Source organism: Macaca nemestrina, chromosome 16 (genome assembly GCF_043159975.1).
Source record: "Macaca nemestrina isolate mMacNem1 chromosome 16, mMacNem.hap1, whole genome shotgun sequence".
In the NCBI taxonomy this organism is placed as follows: Eukaryota; Metazoa; Chordata; class Mammalia; order Primates; family Cercopithecidae; genus Macaca; species Macaca nemestrina.
Window position 1 is genome coordinate 17,798,310 of NC_092140.1, and position 19,603 is coordinate 17,817,912.

Genomic DNA, 19,603 nt, shown 5'->3' on the forward strand with positions numbered 1-19,603 from the left:
CCATTCTGCTTCTATGTATATAGGGAGTTATTTTATAATTAAATATGTTAAAACACTTGTTATAAATCTGTTATTTCTGTATTGATATGTTTGATCTTAATTCCAACTTTTAAAATTTAAATTGGCTTATAAGAAAATTTAAATTTGAGAAGGTAACTTAAATTAGAAGGTTTGCAAAAGGAGAAAGAAAAAAGTAGGAGTAAATTGAAATATGGAATAAAGTGAAAAATGAGAAAAAACAATTATATTTTTCCCCAGCCCTGAAAGATCTCTATATTAGCCTATTCCCTTCCATTTAGACTGTGTGGATTTGCCATTCTCCTAACATCTTAGACAAAGGCAAAAACAGCGATCCTAACTACTCCCCCCGTCATCCCAGGAACTTACATCATTAAATGTAAGTTGTGTGAGAAACTATGAGGTCTTGAAGGAAGCCTTGCAGGCTGTGGCAGTAGTGACCCTCCTGCCGTGAGCATACCATGAATTTGGCTCTAAGTTTTCCAGTTTATACAGTTCCTCAGTTCACGAGAGGAAAACAAACTAGATATTCAGGTGAAATGTAAGTATTCTTAGAAGAGAGAGGACAAAGGAATTTCTCCCAGGAGCCTTTATAAAGAGGATGCTATATGATGCACAGTGTTTTCAATATTCTTAAAATAGATTACTTGACCTATTTTATGGATAGGTTAACAGTATCATAACAAAATTCAACTCAGAGTTTTCTATTGCAACAGCCTGTTTGAAATGTGTTCAGTATATCTGTAAGAGTTGATAAACTGTATATACCTAAGCAGTTCTTCACCCTTTTTTTTTTTTCTGACCTGGGCTTTAATAATTAAATGACTGTCAGTGTGCTTGACAGTACTCTTCCTGGCTAATCACATGGAGTGTATCAATAGTTTTTTGGCAATTGAGTACAAATCTGTTACCTTAAATAGGTGGTCGTTAGGATATTGTTGTTAATACTGCATGAGAAAAAGGATGTTCTGTTCCATTCTTGGGTTAGTCAGTGTAATACCTACTAGTGGGCTCGGGACTGTCCAGTACATATATAATCAGATGGTGGGGACTATGGAATTCTGCTTCATACGACTTCATAGAATTAGCAGTAGTCTGGGAGAAAAAAAGCAGCAAACAGATGCATACTGAAGCCATGATAACATCTCATAAGGCATACCTAAAATGACCAGTTTTGAGTGGTGTTACAAAGTAGGATAGTAATTTGTAAAATTTTCACCAAGGTAACTACAGGAAGCAACAACTGTCGAGAGTCAGTTTAATAGCAGAACATCTGATCTGTGGCTCTTACATCTAGCAATAATTATCCATTAAGGTCTGTTGTCTGACTATGCCCCTCTTATTTTAACATAACTAAATGATGTCAACTGCATAGAAAAATGTTTTGCAGTTTTCTATTCAGATGACCCATATTTGAAGTAACTATATTAGCTTTTTAAAAATTGCTGAGCAATTAATCCCCTCACTGCAGAAAGCCTTTTCCTACCAAAGAAACTAATATTCCTGTAACTACATGTGCACCTCTTGATTTGCTAACTTTTTTCCTTTGTAATAGTAAAATGTATAATTAATTCATCCTACATCTGAGAAAAAATATTTCCTACATGATTATAGTGTTAAAACAGTAATTCAGTAGAATATTCTCTGCTTTTAATCAAATATACACCATTAACTTTTTGTTACATTAAATATAGAATTGACTGTCTCCCTCTGGCCTATTCTGTACTTTTAATCATTTTCTCATTTCCCTTTAAAAAATTAGTCCATCTTTTAATTTAGAACTTATATTGGTGAAAGACAAAAACGGATAGGACAGAGGGAATGAGGTGAAGAGAGGAAGACTGGGATCAAAATAAAGGATGATTAATTTGGATATTTTTGTTTCTGAACTTACCTGTTACAGTATATTGATTTTTTGAAATACTAAATTTAATAAGGTAGAATAGTTAATTTTATTCCAAAAAATCTGAAGAAATATATTCCACTAACACGAAAACATCTTGGCTTTATTTTTTAAATTGTACAACCCATCAGAATTTTGAGGGCCTAAAATTATCAGAGTTTTTACACTAATGGGATCATTCTTTGAAAGGCTTTTAAAAAATTGCTTCATTCATAAAATCTTACTTCTTTCTCTCATTCTTTTCAGTTTTGTAATTTGTTGAAAACAGATTTTCAAATTTGCATTGTGTGAAATAACCAGTATTTTACAATTTTAGTGAGAAAGAAAATAATTTATAAGAATTATATAGCTGAGATCATGATTAATTAGTTGTTTGTATAAACTTAACTCATCATCTTTCATCTTATTTTCTATTTTCTTAGTGTTATAAAGATGAATCCTCAAGAGAATGATACGTTCTTCGATGTCATCGCTATTGTTGATCCATTGACAAGAGAAGCACAGAAAATGGCACAATTATTGGTTGTAAGATAATATAAATTAGACTAAATATTTTTGTTTTTAAATTCATAATTTTTTCAAGTCTATTTTCAAGTATAATCAGCTGTTTGTGCTCTTGATTCTTCACCATTTTAATAGTGTCATATTTCAATGCAGAAAATGAAATGATGGAGCTGTGCACAGGGTGTTGTTAGGACTGTGCTGAGGTTAGGTGGTGTTGTAAACTGCATTGTATTCCCCACAAAATTCATATTTCAACACATGAAACAGGTTTCAGTGAACTTGAAGCCCTAACCCCCAGTGTGACACTCTCTGGAAATAGGGCTTTAAGGGGATCATTAAGGTTAACTGAGGTCATATGGGTGAGACCCTAATCCAATAGGATTGGTGGCCTTAAAAGAAGATGAAGAGAGGGAGACTTCGCAAAGAAGAGGTTATCTGAGCACACAGTGACATGTTAGCCACGTGCAAACTAGAAAGAGAGCTCTTCCCAGAAAACAAATCAGCTAGCATCTTGATCTTGGAATTCCCAGCCTCCAGAACTGTGAGAAAATACATTTCTGTTGTTTAAACCACTCCATCTGTGGTATTTTGTTATGTTAGCCTGAGAAGACTAATGCAGGTGTCTTTCATGTGTTGTGAAGTGTGGCTTTTGGAGAAGCTGAGGCTTAAGCTTAAGTGGATAAAACTTGGCTAACATTATTTATTGTACTTTCCAAACAAGTGAAGCTGAGGAAAGGGGAAACATGGAGTTTGTATTCTATAGGTTTGGCCACTGTAACAAAGGCCAAAATAACACTACTTTCAAGACAAGTTTCTTTCCTTCATCTCCCAGTCTAAGTGTAGGCTGCCTTGGGGTTGCTAAAGCAGCTACACAGTGTGAGGGACTCAGGCACTGCCTGTGCCATTGTTGAGCAGTCACGAAGCACCTAAGATCACCAGTCAGGCCCTAACATCATCTCTGCACTTCTGCCAGCAGGAACGGGAGAATAAGAACACAACCCCCAAGTTAGATGTATACTGTCCTATCACTTCTCACTGACCAGAAGGCCCCCAGGCTGGCTACACTGAATGACAAGGGAGGCTGGAAACTATGGCCACAAGTCCTGCATAAACCTGGAAATTCTAGACGAAATGAATGTGAAGAGACAGGTATCAGTCTCCAAAAGGACTTATGTGGCTTACTGTTTTACTTAGCACCACTTTCAAACATTCAAATTAGAATGCAGCTTTCAGTAGTTAAATTTGAATAAGCTAGTTCCATTAGAAGGCTGTATGTTTTTCTAGTGATATCGAAAATTTTACAAACTATTTGTCCTTTGGTAGTTGACTTCACTTTTGGAACAGGCAAAAGTAATTAGATATTGAGTCTGGTGAAAATGTAAGTGATCAAGCCATATGATTCTGCTGTATATTGAAATTTCAAAATGCAATTTTTTTTTAAGTAGTGCGTGCTGTCAAATCTCATTGGAAAATGAGATTTTATTAGTGGAGACAAATAATTTTGGAAAGACTTTGTCATTCTAGCTGTTCACTTTATGAAACGAGTAGGACAAACTTAATCCCATAACTGATTTACCTATTTGTTCTTTTAGCATTGGTTATACCTTTAAATTTATATGTCTTGAAATATACTATTCAGGTTATTCTTTAGAAAGCAATCACATCTGAAAGGAGTGGAGCTAGTATGATGCTTTTTAGTATGCAAAATCTCTATTCCTATGGAGAGTCATTATTCACAAAAAAGCATATTAGTTAAATTTGAAAAATTTTTATATAAAAGTAGAATTTAGGAGTAAGAAAGGTGCAATTAGCCAAAGCAGGAAGATCACTTGAGAAATTGAAGACCAGCCTGGGCAACATAGCAAGACCCTGTCTCTAAAAAAAATAAATAAATAAGTCAAACATGATGCTGTGTACTTGTAGTTGTAGTTACTACTCAGGATGCTGAGGTGGGAGAATTGGTTGAGCCTAGGGATTTGAAGTTAACAGTGACCCATGATCACACCACTGCAGTCTATCCTTGGCAACAGAGCAAGACTATGTCTCGAAAGAAAGGAAGAGAGAGAGAGAGAATGAGAATGAGAGAGAAAGAAAGAGGAAATTATACAGAGATATAAAATATGGAATTGCATTCTAGTTTCCATCATTGGTAATAATAATGTACTTTATTTCTGAGTAACTTTATTTCTTAATTTATAACAGGATAATTTATTGGAAGAAATGGATAATTTCTCATCTAACACTTGAGAAAAACAGTGGTTCAGTGACCTCCAGAGTAGCAAATATGATGAGTGATAGAATAAGAATTGAAACTCAAATCTCTGTAATCCTTAGTCTTTATGTTCTAATTTCTCATCAAGCCTGTATTCTTTCTGTTACATGTATCTGTTTTGTTACTTCTCCCTTTACCTATATCCTTTGTTAGCTAATAGCTTTCGAATCTTCACTGACATGTTGCCTATGTGGAGATGGGGACTATCAAAATTAGTAATTCTTCCTCTACTTCTTATGATCCAGGGAAATGAAAGTATTTATTTGTAGGTAGCCAAGAACTTCCGAATTCCAAAAGAATCAGGATACTGCCAATGTTGTTGTAAGGTCACCACTTTGTATTTGCAGATCAAGGTTCTAGTATACTAAGGAAATTTAGATACTATGAAAAAAAGTCACTTGAGGCAAAGGGCAAGCAACGTAATCCTGGGACATTGAAATCAACTGTTGGGATTAAAATCTTGCCTCTGCTGTGAGTTACTGTGTGACCTTGAGCACATTAATCTCTCTGAACCTAAACTGCAAAAGCACTATTTCAGCAGGGCATTATAAGGATCAAGTGAAATAATGAACATAAAGTTTTAATATAGTACCTGGTACATAGTAAATGCATAACAAATATTAGCTATTAATATTATTTAATATCAAACCTGAGAATTTCTTTCCAATAGGTACTTGGCAAGATTATCAACATGAAGATAAAGTTGTTCATGAACTGTAGGGGCAGGCTTTCAGAAGCCCCTTTAGAGAGGTGAGTCTGAATGAACAAAATTCATTTTGAAAAATTTGTAAATGCTGAGAAGAAAAAAAGAATCATTGTTACTGAATCTGTTTTTTTGTTTTCTTCACAAGATGCTTCACAGAAATAAGTCAGAAGGTCAGACTGTTTATTAACCTTAACTGACATAAAATTGATAGAAAAATTAAAATAACCTAATTCAGTAAAGTGATCTGACCTAATTACAGAATTTATATGGATTTGTATTTATTCATAGGCATTTTTGGAAATGTGATTGAGGAATACCTATTTAGAAATATATCAATGGAGGCCGGGCACGGTGGCTCAAGCCTGTAATCCCAGCACTTTGGGAGGCTGAGATGGGCGGATCATGAGGTCAGGAGATCGAGACCATCCTGGCTAACCCAGTGAAACCCCGTCTCTACTAGAAATACAAAAAATTAGCCGGGCGAGGTGGCGGGCGCCTGTAGTCCCAGCTACTCAGGAGGCTGAGGCAGGAGAATGGCGTGAACCCGGGAGGCGGAGCTTGCAATGAGCTGAGATCCGGCCACTGCACTCCAGCCTGGGCGACAGAGCGAGACTCCGTCTCAAAAAAAAAAAAAAAAAAAAAAAAAAAAGAAATATATCAATGGGAAATAAGGTGGAATTAAACCATTTTTGGTTTATCATAATTACCAAAATGATCTTTATTATATCATCACATTTACTATTTGGGGGTATTAGGATACAATTAGTTTAGAATAACCTGCCAGAGATATAAAAAAACATTGTTTATAATTATATACAAATATTTCTCATTAACACCCCTGTGTTGAAATAACATTCTCTCTCAAGAGGGGACAAAAATATACCCATTCTCTTCTTTTTGGATCATAATCACTGTCATTGTGAGCCATTCTTATTGATAGGAATATTCAATTCTCCTTCATGTGTCATTGGGCAGAAAACAGGGTATGTACCATTGCACTAGTGTAGCTTTTTAAGACTTGTTAATGTGCTCATCTCTGTAGTATTTAATTATGTAGTTCTAAAAAAAGTATGCATACACATACAAGATAGAAAGGTAGCATTCTGTTCATTCCTTGTTTACTTTTCAAATTGTATTTGTTACAACTGACATACTGTAGATTGTTGCCTTGAGCAGAACTTTTTTTTTTTTTTTTTTTTTTTTTTTTTTTTTTTTTGAGACAGGTTTTCACTCCCATTGCCCGGGCTGGGGCACCATCACAGCTCACTGCAGCCTCGACTTCTCAGGCTCAGGTGATTCTCCCACCTCAGCCTCCTGAGTAACTGGGACAACAGGTGTGTGCCACCACGCACAGTTTTGTGGTTTTTTGATTTTTGTTTTTGTATTTTTGTAGAGACGGGGTCTTGCCATGTTCTCCAGGCTGGTCTTGAACTCCTGGACTCAAGAGATACACATGCCTTGTCCTCTCAAAATGCTGGCATTATAGGCATGAGCCACTGTGCCCAGCCAGAGCAGACATTTTAAACCTAAGTATTTTTAATAGTTGGAAAGCAATAAAATGGAAAATGTGGGAAATTTAAGTGAAAGTTTAGGACTTATTCATTGTCCCTCAAGACTCTTGTCCATATATCTCATTCAGTTTTTATGCTTCTCATGTGTCTTTTGTATTTTAAATTTTATGGCATGGCTTTTTACATCTGAACAAAAGCTTTAAACTTTTTAGCTACTAATTGAAAGGTTTGTTAGTTCCATGAGTACAGAATTTTTATTCACAGGAGTAGGGATCCTCTCTGTAAAACATCACATTATATAATAAAGAATAGGATTATTATATAAGCAAGCATAATCTACTGGGAGGGAAAGAATTGACTTTTCTAGATGAAATAATGTACTGGAGTAAACAGTTATTTTTTTAACTAGTAGTTCAACAGAATCTTATTAACTCAGTAGCATATATCAAGCAATCTAGCGTACACATTTATTCCCAGTCCTTTCCTTTTAGTAAATTTATTCTTCTCAGAGATGAGACAGGTTAAGGGCAGGAATCCCCTCAACTCCTTACTCTTAACTGCTATACTTCCTCAGCCTTCCTGTACTGTAGGAAAAGAATGAGGCATCTTTCTTCTTTTTTAGGTAAACATTCCCTCTCTGTTTTGATCTCATGCTTTCCTGTTTGTTCTGGATCCTTGCTATGTCACATATTCTCTCTTTTGGATCTTTAGTCTCTATACTAGCTTTTTTCTTTCAGTTCTTACAGTTATTCAATTTGTTAAAAAGTTGCTCCCTTAACTTTCTCTCCTCTAGAGTCCTTTTTTTTCCCTCTTCTTCATTCCTTCTTATCTAAATTTCTTCAAAGAATGGTCAGATTCTGTCTTCATGTCTCATTCACTGTACCTTCCACTGCAGTTCCTCTTTAACTTCCTCTTTGCCACTGAAATTGTATTTACTAAGTCACAGAGAAATTGTTACTTACAACATTCACAGAATACTTTTTCTTTGATATTTCCACTGCAGCAAGAATTTGTTTTGTACATTTACTTCATGACTGTATTCTCTCCTGTTTCTCCTCTTTTTATTTTCTTTGTCTATCTGCATAACATGGCTCCCAGTGATCACCACTGCCTGGGACTCACACTGTAAGTTCTCCTGGAGCGAGGGCTGGACCTAGTGATTTGGCTCTCATAAAACAAAATATGGCGAAAGTGATGGAATTTCCCTTCTGCAGTTAGTTTATGAAAGACTGTGACTTTTGTCTTGCTGACGTTCTCTCTGTGGCTCTTCTGTGTGCTTCTCTTTTGAAGCATGTTGGAGATGCCTTTTTGGGAAGTAACTGCGAGCAGTCTGCAGACAACTACCAGCAAGGAACTGCAGTCCTCATTCAGACAACCCTTGAGGAACTAGATGAACCTGGAAGTAGATCCTACCCTTGTTGAGCCTTGAGAGAACTACAGCACAGCTGACACCTTGACTGCAGTCTCAAAATAGTAAAAGCCACTAGTCTTGATAGCATAACATAATAATTCTTGTGCACAATATTGAAGGATGAGGTTAAAATACAGCAAAAGTGAAGTTAAGTCTAAAAGTGCTATTAAGCGGTTGCTTTCAACTTAATCCTGTTTGTTTTTAGTTGAGCTTTTAAAAGTGGTGCTAGAATTTCAGCTTGAATTTCACTTGTTTCCTATCATTTCTCTTCATATTATTGGTGGTGGTAAAAGTTAATAAAATAGCTGAAAAATAGACCATGGTCAGATTTGAAGGAGGATGCATACAAATCGTAATACAATAACAGATCATAAACTACTAGAACCTGCATAAGTCAGGTATATCTTAGAGGGATTCTAATCATGTTCATTAAGGAATAGTTAACAATGGTAGACAATATTCATAGACTTAGATAGTAGTGTCAACAAAATAATGATTGTCTATTTCTTATAAGCATTAACTCTTCTGCAGTATAGTGTGTGTTAGTCTTTTTGTTTGTAGACTTCTGGTCAGATCATTAAGCCATTTTCAATTTTAAAAATATTTTAGAAGAAAAATCTCAGTTTTGGTCACATTATATATTTTTATGTTTTATTAACAGCTTTTACCGTTTTGTTCTGGAACCAGAACTGATGTCAGGGGCTAATGACGTTTCTTCTCTGGGACCAGTGGCAAAATTTTTGGATATTCCTGAATCACCCCTACTAACCCTCAACATGATTACTCCAGAAGGCTGGTTGGTTGAAACAGTACACAGCAACTGTGACCTTGATAATATTCACTTAAAGGATGTAAGTTATTGTGTATAGTCATATAAAGAGAGAGAAACAGGATAAATTCTTATCAGCTATTACAATTGTAGCAAGTGAGCGATCATACTATGAATGTTTACCAGAATATTCTTTTTTATATTCTAGGTCCTGATCCAGTCTTTCTTTTGATTTTTAGGTTTTTCTCATTTCCAAATTCAGCTTCTCTGGTTTTCCAAGTTCCTAGGTGTCTTTACCTTTTTTCTTTCTTTCTTTTTGCCTCAGACTACTTACTTACAAAGATACTTCTCTAAGATGAGCAATGTCAAAAATATGGAGAGAAACACTTGGCAGCTTAGTACAACACCATTAAGTACTGATTTTGCTGTTGAAGTTTAGTTTTTAACTCAGCAAATTTCACACAAAACTGTTTCATTGTTGTTGGTTTTGTTTTTTTTGTTTGTTTGCTTTTGTTTGTTTTTTGTTTTTTTGTTTTGCCTCATAGCTCATAGCCAGAGAAAGTAGTCCTAACTAGATTAGGGTAGAAAGTAGGAAACAAAATTTGCAATATACTGCAGGCCAGGTATACCTCCTTCTCATCACCCCCTATATGACCCTTGTCTAGTGAGTAGTCAGAATTCTCTGCCTCAGCTGTTGTGATTCACAGCACAGAAAGAAAGTACTAAACTGAGTCTTTTAAACATTGAATTTAGAATGAGAAAAGGAATTCAGAAACCACAAAAAAGGGAAGCATTTTAGAAGAATTTAAGATATGTGTGTTGGTCTGTTTTCACACTAGTATAAAGAACTGTCTGAGACTGGGTAATTTAAGAAGAAAAGAGGCTTAATTAACTCATAGTTTCGCATGGCTAGGGAGGCAGGCCTCCAGAAACAATCATGGCATCATGGTGGAAGGGGAAGCCACACCCCGCTCACGTGACAGCAGGAGTGTGAGGGGAGTGCCACACACTTTTACATTATCAGACCTCATGAGTACTCACTACCATGAGAACAGCAAGGGGGAAATTGCCCCCGTGATCCAGTCACTTCCCACCAAGCCCCTCCCCTGACACGTGGGGATTACAGTTAGACGTGAGATCTGGGTGGGTACACAGAGCCAAACCATATCACTTGGTATCCAGAAAATGAGGAAAAAATACTTCCTTCTCCTCATTGTCATCCCTCTGACCTATTTCCAATTCTTTGTGTCTGATACCTCCTATAGAATATAGCCATTGCCCTGACCGAAGCATAAACATTTACCCGTAATAATTTGGTTAAGATTGTTTATAATGTTTATGTCTCATGCTTATGCATTACCTTTTGCCTAAAGATTTTCCTTCTAGGAAATTTTATTGTGATCCACTCGTGTGTGGATTCTGTGGGATCCTAAATCACTTTTCTGTAACATACTCCCCATCACTCCCAGCTGAACCCACCTAAAAACCTAAAACTCAGTCATAACCATCTTCTAATATCAGTCCTTCAAATTTAGAGAAAAAGCAGCAAACTAATATCATTAATGAGAAAAAGTTAACAAATGAATCTTACAAGAAGTGAAAAAAAAAAATCGCTGTTTTTTCCATGATCAGTCAGATCTCTTAACAGAGTCTGGAATTCTTCATAAAGAGAGTGCAGCAATATACTCAATAAGGTAACTTTTAAACACCCTATCCAAAAGTGGGAAGTGTTTGTAGTGGGAGAAATTAGTACAGCTTAGGAAAGATTTTAAATTGTCTGCTGGTGAAAATTTCAGCAGCTATTCAACAGCCGATGGAGATTAACTAAAACTTTTTTTTGTAGCGAGTGTCAAATCTAATAGCGTCTTTTTAGAAGGTGTTCAGATGAACACTAGCTCTGACTCTGAAGTTAGAAGACTAGGATGAAGGAAAATTTCCTGTGTTTTCATAGTTTAGGTGAATAAACAAAAGGAGATTATAAATTCTAGCATCTGTAAACGTTAGCTACACCTCAGGCTCATCTTTTTCATTGTGTGCTATACATACTTAAAATATTCTGCAACTATCCTGGAAAAATAACAAAGGCATTTGGTATAGTAGAAAGGATTTTTAGACAAAGGGGAAAAGTGTGTACACCCTGGCAAAAATGAGACTAACAATGAGATATTTACCACCATATACTAACTTGTGCAAATAATCCTGGTTACACCTAATTCCCAAACACTATACAAACACCTGGAAAAACTTGATCTGGGAAAATTTTCCCTTGGCAAGACTTTGTTCACATGATTGTCACTACATTGACATTATTGCACAACCAGCATTAATTCCATAATTAAAGGTGACAAAAATGATTAAGAAAGCTAGGCCAGGCACGGTGGCTCACACCTGTAATACCAGCACTTTGGGAGGCCAAGGCGGGTGGATCATGAGGTCAGGAGTTTGAGACCAGCCTGACCAACATAGTGAAGCCCCGTTTCTACTAAAAATACAAAAATTAGCCAGGCATAGTGGTGCACGCCTATAATCCCAGCTACTCAGGAGGCTGAGCAGGAGAATTACTTGAATCCGGGAAGTGGAGGTTACAGTGAGCCAAGATTGTGCCACAGCACTCCGGCCTGGGTGACAGAGCAAGATTCTGTCTCAAAAAAAAAAAAAAAAGCTAAAAGTGAGACAGTTACTTTTACCTGGAGTTCAGATGTGTTGCTATTCTCAGCAATTATTGTTAGAACTGCATCCAAAGACTCTCTAATTATATTTTATCACAGCATGTGTCTGAAAGATATCAAAACACCTGAAACAACAATGGTGCTTACCAAGGGAAGAGAAGATGCAAAAAATAAAAGATTGCTAACAGGAAATAGGATGTGACTCTGTTAAAAAGAATTCACAGAAAAATGCATTAACCCCTCTGAAACATAAATAATTTTGATATCTGTTTTATTGATATTTATTGATATATTCATTACAAATATAATTGTGAAAGAATCTCTGTTTGCCAGAGATATGGTATAGATCCTAAATAATGCTATATTATAAATTAGATGAACACAGTTCATCTTAGGCTCAGTTTATTCTCTCAGTGCATAATATATGAAATTTATATCTCTCATCGTCAAACGCTTTAATCCACAAGGAATTTGTTCTAAGATACCCCGACCCACTCAGTGGATACCTGAAAACACACAGAGTACCTAACCTTATATACATTGTTTTGTTTTGTTTGTTTTGTTTTGAGACAGAGGCTTGCTCTTTGTCATCCAGACAGAGGTCTGGGCGAGAGTGGGAGACTCCATCTGAAAAAAAAAAAAAGAAATGCTATAAACAAATATTGTAATTATTATTTCTGAGATAATTGCAGTCAAAGAAAACAACTATACAATACAGAATATATCCAAATACTTTATCCTAAACACACTAAACAATAGTGTTGAAAACCTAATATGGTGAAATAAGATTAAATATAGGCAACATCACTGTCTTTAACCTTAACGGAATTCTCAATTTGTGAAAATCACTTACTGTTTGATTTATTTTCATGTTTAGTTATGCTATTCATATGAAGTAGAGAAAAAGCTTTATCTTGAAAATATTTATCATAACATTTGCAACAGAGAAAAATCCAGAAACAACTGGAATGTCCAGCCATTTTAAAAGATGTTTGTAGAGACAGAGACATGCTCTTAGAACACTCTGTTTAATGAAAAGGCAGGTTACTTATAAAAAATTTTATGAAGACAAGAAATAGAAATCAGTGTGTTGATGTTTATATTAGTATTTATTCTGTTGAGGTGCATTCTGTTTTTTCTTCTTTCCACTTGGGAAGTGGAAAATTAATTTTTATTAATTTTTTAAAATTAACTTTAAAAATGAATTATATTGATCAATTTATAATTAGTTGATTATAGATATTAATTTTTTTAATTACAGGAAAGCCGATAGTAAGTTAGCTTTCTTGCTAAGTCTGAAGTGGTAGCTTCAGGACAATAGCAAACTGAAGCAGATTCTTTAAGGAATTTCCCATCTAAATCTAATGTTCATATCTTTCCTGCTTGGTTATACTGGTGCATATATCATGAGGTTCTGGTAAAGCTAATGTCATGAAAAAGAAAAAGTTTATCATAAGCTTTTTGTCTTGAAGAAATCAATTCAACTCATAAATTCACTGATGTGTAAAAGACAGACTTGAAGTTACCCACCAAAATACATTGGCCAGTATTAAAATAATCACATTTATTTTTTTCAAAATTTTGTTTTATGAGTTTTGCTAACACCAAAAACAATGACATACTTCCTCCACAGACTGAGAAAACTGTTACAGCAGAATATGAACTAGAATACTTACTCCTCGAAGGACATTGCTTTGATAAAGTGACAGAACAGCCTCCTCGGGGTCTGCAGTTCACACTAGGCACAAAAAATAAACCAGTTGTGGTTGATACAATAGTGATGGCCAATCATGTAAGTATTATTTAATTGATGATATTTAATTTGATGTTTTGGTGAAATTCTCTGTTTTCCTAAGAGTAAAATGAAATAATATTTATTCTGCTGTTGCTGAACAGTTTGCAGAAAACAAAATTAAATCTTTGAATAAGAAACAAAAATGGGGAAAATCATACTTTCGTAATATTCTTTTAACAGGTTATTGTAAAATCTCTTTACTTGGAATTGATTTATAGAATTTATTCATTCTACAGTTAGTAAATACTTTCTTGGATCATTCGTGTATTCATGAACAATTAGATGGTTTTTAGTCATATTACTCAATGATTATTTTTTTCTCATCTTAAAAGGGGTATTTTCAATTAAAAGCAAACCCAGGTGCTTGGATACTGAGGTTACACCAAGGAAAATCTGAAGATACTTATCAAATAATTGGGTGAGTTATGCGGACTGCTTTTAAATTTTTACACATAAATATGTTTTTAGTGTAATACAACCAAGATCATCAAAACAACAATTAAAATGTTAAGATTGGCCTGGCGCAGTGGCTCAAGTCTATAATCCGAACATTTTGGTAGGCCGAGGCAGGCAGATCACTGGAGGCCAGGAGTTGACCTGCCTGACCAACATGGCAAAACCCCGTCTCTACTAAAAATACAAAAATTTGCGAGGCATGGTGGCATACACCTGTAACTTCAGCTATTTGGGAGACTGAGGCCCAAGAATTGCTTGAACCTGGGAGGCGGAGGTTACAGTGAGCGGAGAACGCACCACTGCACTCCAGCCTGGGACAGAGAGCAAGACTCTGTCTCAACAACAACAACAAAAAAAGACATTCCGGTGCTCATACCCATGCAGAAACATCAATTTGAACAACTATGCACTCCACACATGAAACTACCTTAATAAAAACTAAGGAACGAGGTGAGCTATTACAACAGTGCAGTGTAGCACAGAAATAAGAAAGACACATTGAAGAGTGTAGAAAGGATAATTTTACATTACATACATCACTCCTTTCTCAATCTGATTCAGCACAACTGGAGAGATACCCACTAGGGGGAAGGAGAGGGAAGTGAGCACCAGACTTTGTCTTGGACCCCAAAACCATGCTCACCGCAATAAAACCCAAAGCCAGGTAGGCCCCATAGCCCCAATTTAATGCTGGTACCAGAAGATTCAGCTGCCAGATCCTGTAGCCCCAAGCTCCAAATCTGCCTGGTAGGTTCAGTTTCCAAGCCTGCCCAACCACGAGGCCTACCCCAGAAGCCCTAAGCTGTTGCCCAGCCCCAATGCCAGGCCAGCACCCACAAATTCAGGCTCTTAGACTTTTCCCTCTGCCAGCATAATTGATATATTGATCATTTAATGACAATATAGTATACGTTATATCTTATGTAACAACACCATTATCCCTGGGTCATATTCAATTTGGAATTGGTTTTTTGCACAAAAATTTTCCTGTTCATCAGTAGAAAGCAGGGATCATCACACTTTTTTGGTAAGGAGCCAAAGTAAGTAATGTTCATTTGAGAGCACGTATGGTCTTAGTCAAAATTGTTTTTTTAACAATCATTTTAAAGTGTAAAGATCATTTTTAGCTTAGGGCTATTAAAAAAATAGACCATAAACCTGATTTGGTTTGCTGGCCATAGTTTGCCAACTCTTGATAAAGTCTTTTTTATACCCTTAATAAATATCTCTAGATTTCATTGCTTTCAATAAATACTTATTGAGCGTCTTTTATTATACCACACATTGTGCTCAACAAAGATAATATAGGAGGGGTTACTGTATCTTTTTTTCACCACTCTTTCCCTTTTATACTGTGCCTAGCTCATAGTGTCAGTTAATAAATGTGCTTAATGGCTTATGCACACAGAGCCAGGGATGCTTAGTTCTATGGTAGTGGTGGGTCGGAGGAAGTCAGTATTGACATTAGCGATGATAGAGATGATCTAGAGTACCTCAAGAGAGTTTTGAAGAATTAATAGGAAGTTACTAGTCATACCACAGATGGAACCTTCCAGGTGGTGGGTAGACATGCACATCTCTCATCTAAAACTCTTAGGGCCATATGTGTTTTCGAATTTAGAAGTTTTTAGTTTGGAAAGTTAATACAGTACACATGTCATATATTATGACATATATCCCAGCAGGATCTGAGAAAGCCCTTTATTAAGCATAATTTTTATTGCAGAATGTGTTAATATTCATACTAAAAGGGTTTATGTAAATGACCGAAAAAGAGAATGAAAAGACAATCCACAGACTGGGAGAAAATCTTTGCAAAGCATATGTCTGACAAAGAACTTATATACAGAATATATAAAGACTATCAGAACTCACTATGAGAACAAATAACCAGACAAAAAATGTGCAAAAGGCTTGAACAGACACTCTACCAAAGAATATATATGGATAAGTACAGAATATATTTAACATTGTTAGTTATTAAGAAAATCTACATTAAAACCACAAGATATGCCATTAAAATGACTAACTTTATAAAAAGAATGATGATATCAAGTGTTGGTGAGGCTTTGGAGTAACAGGAGCGGTTTTTCACTTCCATTGTGTATGTAGAATGGTACAACCACTTTTGAACAATTTGACAGTTCCTAGAAACTTTAAATTTACACTTAGGCTAGGCATGGTAGTTCACACTTGTAATCCTAGCACTTTGGGAGGCCAAGGTGGGAAGACTGCTCGAGCCCAGGAGTTTGAGACCAATCTGGGCAACATAGCAAAACCTACGCTTGTAGTCCTAGTTACTTGGAAGGCTGAGATGGGAGGATCAGTTGAGCCCACGAGGTGACAACTGCAGTGAGCCATGATCATGCCACTGCACTCCAGACTGGGCAACAGAGTGAGACCCTGTCTCAAGAAGAAGGAGGAGGAGAAGGAAGGGGATGGAGAGAAAGGGGAGAGGAGGGTAGAAGAAGAATTTGCTTTCTGTGGTTTCTCTCGCCCATGGTTAACCATAGTCCGAAAATATTAAGTGGGAAATTCCAGAATAAACAAATCCTACATTTTAAATTATGCACTGCTGAGTAGTGTGATGAACTCTCACACCATCCTGCTCTGTTCCACCTGGAAAATCATTCCTTTGTCAGGTGTCTGCCCATGAGTCACTTAGTAGCATTCTCAGTTATGAGATCAACTGTCATGGGATCATAGTGCTTGTATTCAGGTAACCCTTGTTTTACTTAATGACCACAAAGGGCAAGAGTATTTTGGCTAATTTATAAATTAAATGTTATAGACATATGTATATAGGAAAAACATACATTTAGGGTTTGCTACTATCCATGGTTTCATACATCCCCTGGGTGTCTTCGAATCTATCCCCTGTGAATAAATGGGGGTTACTGTACTACTGCATGTCTCCTTTTATAAGTTATAAAACACTAGATAATACAAACTATAGTGACAGAAATCACTTGGTGAGGTGGAATAAGCAGGCAAAAATAAGGGGGAGTATTGGAGACAGCAGTTGAACAATGCTGTTTGGAGAACCCCCAGCCAAATTGAGTTCCAGTACTGGAGTGGCTGGTGACCTTGCCCTAATGAGGAATGAAAGGCAGCTGGATGTGAATGTTTACTGTGTGCCTTTCATGGGACACTTCGTTTACCTGGTGGATGGTCTAATTCATAGTTGTCTGACCCCAGACCCAGGCTCCCTCACACAGGAAACTTGTTTGTACTGACAGATGCCTGTGTGGCTCTTGTCTGACCCATGTCCACTTTATGCTTGCCTGACCATCATGGTGACACTCAGAACCCAACCTTGTGTTTTTCCCAGCATCTCCAAGAAAACCCGGTCCGGGATAGTCCCTGGCTCTTCCGATGGGTGGTGCAAACTTAATACACCACCACAATAAGAAATAAGTTCAAAGATTTATTACTTACAAATCTTGGGCAGGCAGGGCTCCATTTCTAGGTCACATGAGGCAAGAATGAAGAGGAGTCAGGCAGAGAGAAAGAGCATGCACACAACTAACAGTATATATAAGAGGATAGAGCATGGGTCACTTTTGGTCTGTTTGAAGGGAAGGCAGGACAACAGAAGCCCAGTTTGCGAGGCAGGAAGGGTGCCTCTAAGTTCTTATCTTTGGCTACCAGCTAGACCCATTTGGGTATGATATTCTAATGCCTAGGCAGCAACCCATGCTACCTTGCTGTGTCATTCCCATTACAGATACACAGTTCCTACCCTCCCAAAACTCATTCCAGTAGAAAAGATAGTCAAGAAAATGAGTGACTATTATATGTTCTAAGTGCTATGAAAGACTGCTATGATAGTATAGAAAATGAGCAAAATAGACTGTAACATTTATATTGACCCTTATAAAAGCCATGGTTTCAAGATATAATTTTAAGAAGCATTCATGCTTTGTTTCAGCTTTTTAAATTTTGTGCAAACTACATTGCCAGGAACTCAGTATTTCTATATCTGCCACTACTGTTTCACCATTATGTTTTGCAAAGGGAGAAACGCTTTATTTGAATTGTAAGTCAAATCCCTTCTGTACCACCAACTATCTGTATGATCTTGTATAAGTTTCTTTGCTATTTGTAGTCTTTATTTCCTCGTTACAAAAGGGAATAATCCTACCTCCCTTGTGGGGTTTTGCTAAGGACTAAATGAGAAAATCATCATAGAATATTGAGTAAATGTCCATTTCCTCTCCACTTATTCCTTCTTTACAAATGCAGTTATACAATAGTACATGTATTATGTAAAACTAAAACTATACATGATTTAGTTTCTATTTTATCTTCTTTACTATTATTGTCTATCATACACAGTTCATAAAGATGTTTTAGAGAGAAAATAGTTCTTGATGTTATATTTGAAGTACCACTAACATATTAGTGAAAATTGTTTTTTCTCATTCACAGACAACTTTTGGCAGTAGAAATAACTAACAAATTTGTTTGTATTACTTATAAACAATAAAACCATATACTTAGTCATAATTTAATTCTACATATGATTAATGTTACTAGCTATCCAAAATAGAAAAAAAATACATGTTACTGTATAATAAAAAGTCTAACAAGGTCAATATAAAATATGACAAAAACTGATGTTGTTTATCCTAAGGTTTATGTTTTAATTCTAATTGGTATTAACTTTATAATTAGGAAAAATATTCCTGAAACCTGCTAAAAATCTAAGCTAAAATAATATTAATATGAGTTTCTAAGTTCAGATTTTAAAGCTATGACTAAATTATTTGATATTTTTAAATTTGGCTTTCCACTTCTGAGGCATAATGCCCACAGTGTGTTCTTTCTGTGTCTGTCAATCTTTTTATAGTCTTTATCTGCAGATTATTTGTGTATACTCAGTATTGGCTGTTACTTACCTTGAATACAAAAAGTCTCAAAATTATTCTCCTTTATTTCTTTGTAGTTCTACCAAAATTAGACAAATGCTGCTCAGATTTTTCTAATTATAGACAATACTTTATGCACCTTCAATGCCAAATTACTGTGCTAGACTTCTCACTTGAAATCTTTAGAAAGATCTTTTCTGCCAAAGTAATACTTGTAATTAATTTTAGTTTGGTACCTTTGAGACTGAACTGTTTCTCCTATGTTTTATACAGGAGGAAGGAGAGAGATGTTAAACAAGGTTTTCCGTTCTTTCTCCGCAGGTACTTGAGTTGGTCCGCCGTAACTTTGCTGGTTCTGTAGTAGTTAAAACTCACTCTCTGTGTACTCTTAAAAGTTCTCTATTGCTGTACTTCACTCTCTCGTTTCCTGGTTCTGTTGGTGTGGTCTCCTCGTACCTCCTGGTTGCCATATTGGCAGGACACATGACTACCCAGTCGTAACAACAAACCAAATCGCTCTCCTTCTTGGCTGCATCTGATCTGTAGAAATACTTACACATCAGTTGCCCAACAAACTCTAGTTCAGACCAGTTGCAGAGGCAATAAGCACTCTCCTGACTTTTCAATTAAAGCAATTAATCAGTCCTCAAATATCCAATCCTGCTCCATGGTACACTTTTAACTTTCCCACACACGAGTCCTCTCTGCATCCCAGCTT

General features: G+C 36.1%; 1 protein-coding gene and 1 long non-coding RNA gene across 12 annotated transcripts in view; one reads left to right on the forward strand and one right to left on the reverse strand.

Annotated features, from left to right (window-relative positions):
* Nucleotides 1-19,603, forward strand: part of LOC105477465 (UDP-glucose glycoprotein glucosyltransferase 2) — a 247,274-nt gene that overhangs the window by 149,030 nt on the left and 78,641 nt on the right. For all 11 annotated transcript variants that reach the window (XR_011614666.1, XR_011614664.1, XR_011614665.1 and 8 more), the window contains 5 exons: nt 2,344-2,446; nt 5,368-5,447; nt 8,987-9,176; nt 13,397-13,555; nt 13,891-13,976. Coding sequence is in view for 4 of the 11 variants with exons in the window: in XM_071081146.1 (XP_070937247.1) it covers nt 2,344-2,446; nt 5,368-5,447; nt 8,987-9,176; nt 13,397-13,555; nt 13,891-13,976 (618 nt within the window). In the remaining 7 variants the exon portion in view is untranslated. The remainder of the gene's footprint in view (nt 1-2,343; nt 2,447-5,367; nt 5,448-8,986; nt 9,177-13,396; nt 13,556-13,890; nt 13,977-19,603) is intronic.
* Nucleotides 12,129-17,570, reverse strand: LOC105477457 (uncharacterized). Its single transcript, XR_984691.3, has 3 exons — nt 17,453-17,570; nt 13,440-13,501; nt 12,129-12,390 (listed from the first exon to the last, which is right to left on the reverse strand). It is a non-coding gene; the product is annotated as an uncharacterized lncRNA (long non-coding RNA).